The sequence below is a fragment of the Elephantulus edwardii genome, unplaced genomic scaffold (genome assembly GCF_000299155.1).
Source record: "Elephantulus edwardii isolate Elephantulus edwardi_28Jun2011 unplaced genomic scaffold, EleEdw1.0 scaffold00012, whole genome shotgun sequence".
Taxonomy (NCBI): domain Eukaryota; kingdom Metazoa; phylum Chordata; class Mammalia; order Macroscelidea; family Macroscelididae; genus Elephantulus; species Elephantulus edwardii.
The window spans coordinates 25,179,635-25,190,590 of record NW_006399762.1 but is presented as its reverse complement, the minus strand read 5'-3'; the positions used below and the strand labels follow the sequence as shown (position 1 = coordinate 25,190,590).

At 39.6% G+C, this 10,956-nt stretch overlaps 1 protein-coding gene across 1 annotated transcript in view; it reads right to left on the bottom strand.

Moving 5' to 3' along the window:
• Positions 1-3,522: 3,522 nt before the first annotated feature.
• Positions 3,523-10,956, bottom strand: part of LOC102850634 (ethanolamine-phosphate phospho-lyase-like) — a 40,568-nt gene continuing 33,134 nt past the window's right edge. Inside the window, exons 8-12 of the mRNA XM_006881151.1 lie at positions 10,501-10,655; positions 9,315-9,404; positions 8,990-9,120; positions 4,908-4,975; positions 3,523-3,651 (exon numbers count right to left, since the gene is read on the bottom strand). Of these exons, the coding sequence (XP_006881213.1) occupies positions 3,523-3,651; positions 4,908-4,975; positions 8,990-9,120; positions 9,315-9,404; positions 10,501-10,655 (573 nt within the window). The remainder of the gene's footprint in view (positions 3,652-4,907; positions 4,976-8,989; positions 9,121-9,314; positions 9,405-10,500; positions 10,656-10,956) is intronic.

Here is a 10,956-nt window from a genome sequence, read left to right as displayed (position 1 = left end):
TCATAAAGTCCAGCCTCCTGAATGATCTGTTCAGCGTACAGATTAAAATGGTATGGAGACAAGACAGATCCCTAATACTCTTCTTTCCTGATTTTGAATCATGCAGTGCTTCCTTGCTCTGCTCTGATGACTGCCTCCTGGTCCAAGTATAGGTTTCACCTCAGCACAATCAAGTGTTCTGTCTTCTCAAATTTAGCTCCAATTTGTTGTGATCTACACAGTCAAATGCCTTTGCATTGCTAATGAAGCACAGGTCAAAATTCCTCTGGTACTCTTTTATTTCAGCCAAAAGCAATATCTGACATTGGAAGGGTCTTTTCTAAACCCAGCTTGTATTTCTCGTAGTTCTCTGTTAATGTACTGTTCCAGTTGGTTTTTTTAATCTTCAGCAATATTTTGCTTATGTGTGATAGTAGTGATAAATAAGAATCAATGCCTTTGAATTTTGGTGTTAGAGAAGATTATCGAATATTCCATGTGGTTGCTGTTATGTGTCATAGAATTTGAAGCATAACTCTAGTGTGTTTTCAGAGGCAGTAAACTGAATGAGAAAAGATTGCCCATCCTTGTCCTGTGAAGCAATTATTCTCAGTGCAATTATGGAGTTTGGATTGTGTGCCCTTGGGATTGCAGCATGGCTTTTCAACATGGACTACCAAAAGAACAAAAGTGTTCTGAGGCAATGAAACTAGGGGTTTCCTGAGAGTCAAGGGTGGTGAAAATTCATCTCCTATATTTGTGGCATGTTGTCAAGAAGGGCCAAATCTTGGAAAAAGACATCAGACTTGGAAATATGGAAAGTCAGAATAAGAAAGGAAGACTCTCAACAAGATGGATTGACCTAGTCGCTTGCACAATAGGCTCAAGTATATCAGAGATGATGAGGATGACACAAAATTCATATCGGCTGTTCACAGGGTTGCCATGAATCGTAGTCCTCTCAATGGCACTTAACAACAACAACAACAACAACAACAACAACAATAAGAACAATATTCCCTCAGATCCTGGATCTGAGATGTGGAAGTGGTGTCCAATCTCTAATCTTTTTGTGCTTCTGTTCTTTGGGGTTGGGTGTTCTGTTCACAGAGGGAATGCCCTTTTTACCAATAGACAATGTGAAGTTCCTATTGAACGCAAGCTGTAACTGAAACATGAGCATCTAGCACTTCTATGTCTAGGGAACAGCCAGTGAATAATAGTCGTTGTCTTGGCAATGATAATTGACTTTGATCAACAGAAGATTGGAGAACAGCTATTCCACAGTTAAGATAGAGAGACATACATGTTGTATTTAGATTATGAATTTTGGTGAACTCTTTCACAAATTGTAACTGTGAATGTAAAGTAGCTCTGGACTGAGAAAGGTATGATACTCTGGGTCTACTAGAAGTTAAGAAAGACATTAAAAGATATTATCTTAGGGCCTTTGGAGAAACTTCGGCTCCACCAACACCCTGAGAATGTTCCTTTACTCAGTCTCATGGCCGAGTTAAAAACAAATTCAATGCACCTTCCACGAGGCTTCAGAGGCTGTAGATCACACAGAATGAGAACTGCCACCTGTATCTCTCAGATCTGCTGGTGGATTCAAACAACCAGAGGAAAATGGCCTTTGAGTTAGCAGTGCAACTCCCTGTGAACTCTCACCAAAGCTGGGGCCACTGTTGTAAAATGGGACTGACATCAGGGTTGAGGGAAGTCCGAGAAAGAGGAGATAAATAATGGATACTGCATTGAAACAGATGAGGAAGAGAACTGTTTTAAAAGGATATATGATTAGGTATTATTGTCATGACAGGAGTCCAGAATGAAGGCTGCCTAGTGGAGTGGACCTAGGGGGAGGGATTGCATAACAATGAAAGAATTTTTTTTTTTACTTTTCAAAGAGAAGAGCAAATTGGGGTGGGCGAAGGAGGGTGGGGATGGGCAGGGAGAAAAGTGCAACAATGAATGCATGGATACCCTAAGTCTCTGTAAACTTTAATTAAAATTTATTAAAAAAAGAGAGGGGGGAAAGGTGCTCTTTAAGAGCAAGGATTGTGAGACTTCACCTTACATACTTGGGCAAGTTATCAGTAGAGGCCTGTCTTTAGAAAAAGATTCCATGCCTGGAAGAGTAGAGGGTCAGTGAAGGAGAAAAAACCCTCACGGAGATGGAATGACAGTAACTGCAACCATGGGTCTAAGCTTGGTGAAGATGGTGAGGACTGCACAGGATTGGGCAGGATTTGATTCTGTTGGACACAGGGTCTCAATGAGTGGTAGTCATGTCAATGGCACCTAACATCACTACCATCACCAGCTTTCAAGACTGAAACTATAAACACATTTCTATTGTTTATAAAAGTACCTACTTTGGCCTTTTTTGTTATGTCTGCCTTACGACTCTTGCTTTTCAGATGTCGATGCATGTGAAAATATAGAAAGGAGGGCAGGAATGAATAATGGACAATAGATTTGGGGGGGGGGGGAGGAAGTTATTTGTCCCAAGTGCATCAAGGTGAGTAGTCAGAGCGGAGATCTCTTGAAGCAGGGCCCCTCTGAATAAAGTGCTCTGCTTCCTGCTGCTGTTGCAGCTACATCTCCATGAGTGTGTCTATGCTCACTTCTCATGCCCCTTCATGCCACACAGGATCATGAGTAAGCAGCTCCCTTCCTGAGAAATGAATTGTTTTAGGCACTGTGGAGTTGATGATTCAAAGGCCCCCTGTGAGCAAAAGATTGGAGCCTTATCTTATCCTGAACCATCATCATCAGCTCTGATATGCTTGAACCCATTGTTACAGTCACTGTGTCAATCCATCCTGTTGGGGGTCTAACACTCTTTCTCTGCTCTCCATGATTTCCCAGCATGGTGTCTTCTCCCAAGGTCTGGTCCCTCCTGACACCACGCCAAAACTATGCAAGATAAAGTTTGTGAGTTTTTTAAAATTATGTACTCACTTCGTATTTGCTGGATGTGATATTTTTTTTGAAGGGCTTTTGATTTTACCATCTAAAAATGATTAGATTCTTACTCTGGTAAAGAAGTTTTCTGTTTATGTCATCTTTATTTGTTTACAATCCATGAGCATAATTTTACATATTAACCTTTCTATATCATTATAATTCATATATTAACTAAAATAATAACAATCCTTATAGAATCTTTATTTTTGGGAACTAAATGTGCAAAGTTTATGATGCTATTTTACTTTGCCCTCCCTAATTGTCAATGGTAAACTCTGAGAAGTAAAAGGGCCAATTTAATATTACATTGCAAGTTTAAACTTTGTAGAATAAATTAACTTGTCTTCACCAACACCAAGTAAAGAATTAACAGGTTAAAGGGTGAATGATAATCTTGACATGATTTCATTATTATAATCTTATTTATACTTATTACTCATTTAACTTTTTATTCCGATCTAAGCAGGACGAAAAGTGTACCTCCTCGTACAACAGAACTATTAATGGAAATGGGACACACACTCATTTGCTGTTATTTTGGACATTATCTTGTTTTAAAGTGTGACTTGTTCATGTCTTGAGCCTCTTACTGAGCAGAGACTGTTTATCTGGGCATAATCCATTTCTCTTCCTGCTGGGATTTTCTTTGGCTTCGGTGGGACCATCACTGGGCAATTCCGAGCGTGTGTCCTTAAACATGAACAAGACAAGAACACGGACTGATGGGTGACTCCTCTCTAACCCACTGAACCTCTAAAACACTCATTTTACAGGTCAACAAACAAAAACACAAAAGGGGAAAATCCTACACTGATTGTTCCTTCCTGTTATTGTCGCTGGGAGTAAATATCCTTCCTTGAGTCAATTTCAACTCATTCCTACTGCAGGGATCAGAGTGAAGACGTGAGTTCCATAAGGTTTTCTTGACTGAAATCTTTATGCAAAGGAGCCCTGATGGCATGGTGGGCAGCTAACCGAAAGGTAAGTGGTTCATATGCATCAGCTGTCCCTCAGGCAAAAGAGGGAGCAGTTGCTGTGAGTCAAAACTGATTTGATAGTAGCTGTGGGTTTTGTTTTTTAATGCTTGGATGGATTTCAGAGCTGTGATTCTGTCCTGGACTTGATATGCTACTTTTGAACATTAGGTACTTCCCCTCCCTCCTGCCCCCCCCCCCCCAACTGGTTTTTGTTGTTAGGGAAGGGAAAGAAACAATCCTGTTAGCAAATTATTTGCTCTCATGCTTTTAATCATGAGAAAGATTCTGCTGACTGCCCTGGATGTGCAGGCAGGCTTCTGAGGCACTGAGTGTTCCTTTATTCATCTCAGTTATAAACAAATAACAAATTATGCAATGAGGCCTCCCAAGTTTTTGCCTCTCAGTTTCACTGACCCAGGGAGCTCTTTCTCACACCCTGAGTTACCCAGTGAGAGAATGGACAGGCCCTCTGCTGGAAGCATATCAAGTGTAGAAACTAGGCCACTGGGAGGATGGCTCTCAGACCCAGGCTGCTACTGGAAGCCTGCACTTTCATTCTCATCAGGACCAAATGCTGGCACCTTGAATCACATTGTTAAGGCCTATGTAGGGGTGAGAGCCTGCGTCAGGCAGCCTGAGACATACAGGAGACCGACTAGAAGACATTTGCTACCATCCCTATGTATAAAGCTCTTTGTTACAGGACTAAGTTCTGTTAGGTCTAGGAAAGGTTCTGCAAGAACAGTTCTTTGATTTTATTCTTTTCATATGGGATGAAACAGGACTTATTTTAATTGTTTACTCATAACTGCAATAAGAAGTCAACCCTACCATGAACTGATTTTGTTCTTAAGGTTTCTATGTGATTTTTAAAAAACCCAAGTGTACATTCCTTCATTTCCATTTTCCCCTCTGCCACCCCACCAAGTTCCCAACATTTTAACTTTTTCCTCTAAAAATAAAGTAGTAGAATCTTACCTTTGTTCTGCACAAAGTCTTCTCAGAGATCATGCTTTCAGCTTTGGAGCCTGTGGATTCTTCCAAAACTAAATCAAAAAGGATATGGTAGAGAAGACTAAATAACAGAAAAATCTTTAAAAACAGTAGTACCCATAGGACCACTCTCAATGAAGTAGTGATGGAGAGATGAATGTGATATATTACAGAAAAGTTATTATTTTTTAAAAGTGTAATTTTTTCAGCATTTTAATTTTTAAGGTAGCATTCCATCATCAATTCTCAAAATTGCTGAGCCCACCATAATATTGCTGTGTCCTCTTTTTGGAGTCAACAAGTGACACAAACTAAGGTTAACATGCCTGCCTGCTGACATAAAAACCCCCCAAACCTCGCCTGTCTAGTTCCATCCTCACCATCTCTGACACACTTGAGCCCATTGTTACTGTCATTGGGTCAATTTGTCTTGTGGAGGGTTTTGTTTCTTTTTTTTTTTTCTCTCTCTTACACTGAACATCTACCTTTCAAAGCAAGATGTCTTTTTCCAAGAACTGGTCCTTCCCAACAACATGACCAAAGAAGTATGTGAGGTGAAGTTTTACTATCTTTGCCTCCAAGGAGCATCCTGGTTACCTCTTCTCTAAAATTTATTTGTTCTTTCAACAATCCATGGGACATCAGTACTCTTCTCCAACAATACAACTCAAAGGCATCAATTCTTCTTCTGTCATCCTTAATCATTGTACCACTTTCAGATGTATAGCATGTAACTGAGAAGACTATGGGTTGAATTAGGTGAACTTTAGTCTTTACACAGAGATCATTGCTTTTCTGTACACTGTCAGGACAGCATATTGTCCCAATGTGATACTTCTTTTTGTTTCTTGACTGCTGATACCAAGGGTGTTGTGTATCCAAATAAGACGAAACTGTTGGCAGTGCCAATCTTTTCTCCACTTATCATGATGTTGCCTGATGGCCTAGTGGTAAGGATTTTTGTTTTATGTTGTTTTAGTGTTATTGTTATGTGCTGTCAAGTTGCTGGTGACTCATAACAACCCTATGTACAATAGCTCTGAACCCTGCCATCTCTTGAGCCAATTTCATTGTCTCTGACACTCTTACTTCCTTTCATTGAGTCAATCTATATCATTTGAAGGTCTTCCTTTCTTGTGCTGTTCCTCCACCTTTCCAAGCATTATGTCCTTCTCCAAGGACTGGGCCCTCTTGACAACCAGCCCAAAGTATGTGAGACAGAGCTTCAAAATATTTGCTTCCAAAGGGCAGTTTGGTTTCATGCTCTCTAGGACAGACCTGTTTGTTCTCTTAGTAGTCCGTGGATTACCTTCAATACTCTTCTACAGCACCACAACTCAAAGGCATCAATTCTTTTATCATCCTTAGTCATTATCTAGCTCTGTAATGCATAACAAATAATTGTGAAGACCATGGCCTGAATCAGGCACACCTTATTCTCTAGACTGATATTGTTGCTCTTTGGTACTCTGGAGTGGTCCCTGACAGTAGATGCAAGTCATCTTTTGATTTCCTGGCTGCAGGTAGCAACAGTATTGATTGTGGAGAAAAGCAAGCTGAAGTTGTTAACAATCTCAATCTCTTCTCCATCTATCATGATGCTGTCAATTGGCCTAATGGTGAGAATTTTTGTTTTCTTAATGTTGAGCTTAATTCCATATTGAAGGCTGCATTCCTTGACCTTCTGCAGCAAATGCCTCAGGTTCTCCTCAGTTTCAGCAAGCAAGGTTGTGCCATCTGCATAGCGCAGGTTGTTGATGAGTCTTCCTCCAATCTTTATGACACATTCCTCTTCATAAAGCCTAACTTCCCAAATGATCTATTCTGCATAAAGATTGAAAAGGTATAGAGATAGGATGCATCCCAGACATACACCATTCCTGATCTTGAACTATGCAGTGTTTTCTTGCTATTTTCACAACTGCCTCCTGGTCTTTGGGATTCACATTCTTTTCAAAGTTAACCACAATTTGTTGTGATCCACACAGTCAAATACCTTGGTACAGTCAATGAAACACAGATAGGCATTCCTCTGGTACTCACTGCTCAGCTAAGATCCATCTAACATTGGCTATAATGTCCCTAGTGCCAAGGCCCCTTCTAAACCTAGTTTACCTATCTGGTTGTTCTCTGCTGATGTAGTGTCCCAGCTGTTTTTGGATAATTTTCAGCATGATCTTGCTTTCACGTGATATTAATGAGATGTAATCCATATTGTCGACTATAGTCTTTGATCTTCTGCCACGAGTGTCTCAAGTCATCCTCAGTTTTAGCAAGCAAGATTGTACCACCTGCATAACAAAGGTTATTGATATATCTTCCTCCGATTCTGATGCTACATTCTTTTTTATTTTTAATTTTCTTTTACTATTTGTGTGTGTGTGTGTGTGTGTGTGTGTGTGTACCGTCAAATCGGATCTGACTGGTACAGGAGGGGATTACCTCTCCTTCTCCAGCAGAGCATCTGGTGGATTTGAACTGGCCACATTCTTTTTTATAGAGTCCAGCTTCATGAATCATTTGTTCAGCATACAGATTGAACAAGTATGGAGAAAGGATACAGCGTTGACACAATCTCTTCCCTTGTGATATATACCTTTGAAAACCCATGAGAATGTCAGCTATGACTTAGTTCTGACTCAATGACAATATTGTTGTTGATGTGAGTTTAAAAATAACTTTTTTAATCTGTTTTATACGTTGTTGTTATTGTTATGTGTTGTCAAGTAGTTTGCGACTCATAGTGATCCTATGTACAAAAGCCCTGAAACTTGTTCTATCCTGTGCCAACTTTACTGTCTCTGGCATACCCACATACCATTGTAATATTGATAGAAAAACTTGAAATATTAATTAACCTAATTTTATCAGGAGCTCTGGAGGCCTAGTGGTAATGAGCTGAGCTGCTATTCCGAAGGCATGTAGTTTGAATCCACCAGCTGCTCCTGAAAACCTGCTGTAGGGTCAGCTATAAGTTGGTTTCAGTTTGACAGTCCCTAACAATGACACTTCTCTAATTATGTTATAGAATGTGCTTTTGTTGTTGTGATGTGTTGTTGAGTCCTTGTGACTCAAAGCGACCCCTATGTACAATAGCCCCGAAATCTGCTCTATCCTGTGGCAGTCTAATTGTCTAGCTAGATATAATTCAGAATAAAATCCAGAACTCATCAGAAATTTAAAGTAAAAAGTAAAATGATTACAGGTCAAACGATTGAAGATACAGCAAGAAAAAGTATTAAGTGGTGGCCTAAAATCTCTATTAGAAACGTTTCATGCACGCATTCATGAAATGCTACACACAGCAGGATTTCTGGTGCATGGTACAATGAAACCATGGAGTTTCACATATCCCAGGTGCTAGAAAGTGAACATTAATAATAACAATAACACATTTATTTCAGCTAAATCCCTAAGTGGTGAAAATAGTTAACACTATTGCTGAAGGGGAGGAGTTCAAATCCATCCAGAAACACCTCTAAAGAAAGGCCTGCGTAATCTACATTTGATAAATCAGTGATCAAACACCCATGGGAGAAAGACAATAGGCAACATATTGCTTGGACATTATAATTACTTACATTAATCTATTATCATTAATACTATAAAATGTGCATGAATAACCAAATGAATTGTAATGACAATATTGTAAAACAAAGCATATATGGACGGATTAAAAAACTCAGTATGGTTTGTAAGCTTTTCCTTAGGTAAAAAGAAACTTTTTTTACTTAAAAACAACAACAACAACAACAACAAAATAATAGCCCTTTGGATTGTAATTCCACTCAGATTCACATGAGGTACTGTGAGTTGGAACAGATCCAACAGCAACTGGGGGCGGGGAAACAGCCCAGTAAAAACTTTTATTAGGAGTGAAAACTAGAAAGTTCAATTTAACTAAAAGGCCACATTATGGTTATTTGTTCAGCAATCTATAGCCCTAAATGCAACCCTGTGCATTCATTTCTTCCCTCCCTCACTTCAGCATGAATAACAAGAAGCAAAATAGGTCATGTGTGACCAGGTTTGGGAAGAAGAGGCTTCATGAGCATCTGTGGACCAACCTGTTAGGATCCTGTCGAGCTGTTCCACCATAAACTCCGCATTCTCTTCAGTGAAGCACATAGGTGGTTTGATTTTTAGCACATTTCTGTGAGGCCCATCAGCACTGAGTAAAACTCGCTTTTCCTTCATCCTAATCAGGGCAGGAATTGTATGCAAATGCAATCACTCAGGACCATTACTCTAGAACATTGTGAGCAAAGAGCAGCTTGATGTTCTGCATGCAAGAAACCCACTTCATAAAATGCATATATCTTAAACTCCTCCCCCCTTTTTTGAAGTAGAAGGAAATGAAATCAGGTCTTCAATTGGCGTGGGTGGCTTTACTTGTAGATGATGTGTTGCGCCTCCGCTGTGGCTGGGGTTCTTTTCTCACGGTCGTTCACTAAGTCAATTCCAATAAAAAGACCAGCGCCTCTAAGGAAGGGGAAGAAAAACGTGTTACATGCCCTATGCAGTACTTCACCGTTACAGAAAATTAGCACTGTCCCCACATTGAGTTCAATTTGAAGCCAGATATGATGATCTTTGAAAGTAATTGATATTTCTAATTGGTAGTTGTAACTGATTCTGATTAACCCAAGACACCAATTCTGTGACCACAGATCCTTCTAGTTTGTGAAACTAGTTTGCTCTTTGCCATTCAGGTTTACTCTCACCCTCTTCCAACCCCTATTTAACGATAAGAAATAAAGCTTTAAATGGATACTATTGGTGTTCCTCAGAGTAGAACGATAAATGCTAAACATACATCTGTAAAAAATGCCTACTTTCCCAGGATAGCACTGAAAATTTTCAACAGATAATTTAGAAGGTGCACTGGTGAGCTAGTTAGTAGCAAGGTGCACTGCTAATCCAAAGGCAGAGCCTCTCTACTGGTTCGAATCCACAGGAGAAAGCCGGACAACCACCTCTCCTGACATTTATGGTCTCCTGAAAGCTTACTGGAGGAAATATGACTTGAGAGCAATGAGAGAGAAATGGAGAGGGAGAGGGAGAGGGAGAGGGAGAGAGAATGACTTCATAGCAATGAGAGAGAGAGAGAGAGACGGGCAGAGGGAGAGGGAGAAAGATTAAACACCTTTTCTCCCCAATATTTTTGGAAATTATATGACTTTTCTTTTTTTTTTAAAAAAAAGCTATATCCTCAATTATAATGGTGATATCTGAGTTCTACATTAGGAATGATTTTTGCTATCTATATTTTTGTGTGTACTCTAAATTTAGTTTTATGTGACATATTTTTATTTGTTGTTTTGTGCTATAGAATCTGAACTGACCCATAACAGACTTTCGGGTGGGATTTCAGAGGCAGTTAATCGCACGGAAGGGATTGCCCATCCTTCTCCTGCAGAGCAGTTGGTGGCCTCGAACTGCGTGCCTTTGGATTGCAGCACAGCTTCTTGCACTAACTAGGCCACCAGAGCTTCCCATTTTTATTTAGAAGAGAAAATATAAACTAGTTTCATTTTGGAAAAAAAGAGTAACTATAATGACATCACGATAAACATACCTAATATCTCCTATCAAAGTATGCTTAGCCTTCTGTTTATTCAGTAACTCAGTAAGATAATTTCCTACTCTGGTTGCATTTCCTTGAAGATCTTCATTTTCAATTATATCCAGGACAGTGAGGCCAACGGCACAAGATACTGGATTTCCTCCATACTGTAGAAAAAAGGTGAAAATGGGGGGGGGGGAAGGGGAAGGGGGAGATGTTCAAATATATCAGTATCTTTTCATCTTTGAGAAATCTGAAGAATAAAATGTCTTTTATGGAATTGTTCTTTTTTTTTTTGGAATTGTTCTCATGCTCCATCAAATTGAAAACATTGACTCATAACTAATCCTCTCATGAGCTTCAGAGGCAATAAAGGACACCCATGTTTATTGCAGCTTTGTTCACAATAGCAAGGAGTTGGAAACAACCTAAGTGCCCATCAACAAACGAATGGCTAGAGAAGCTGTG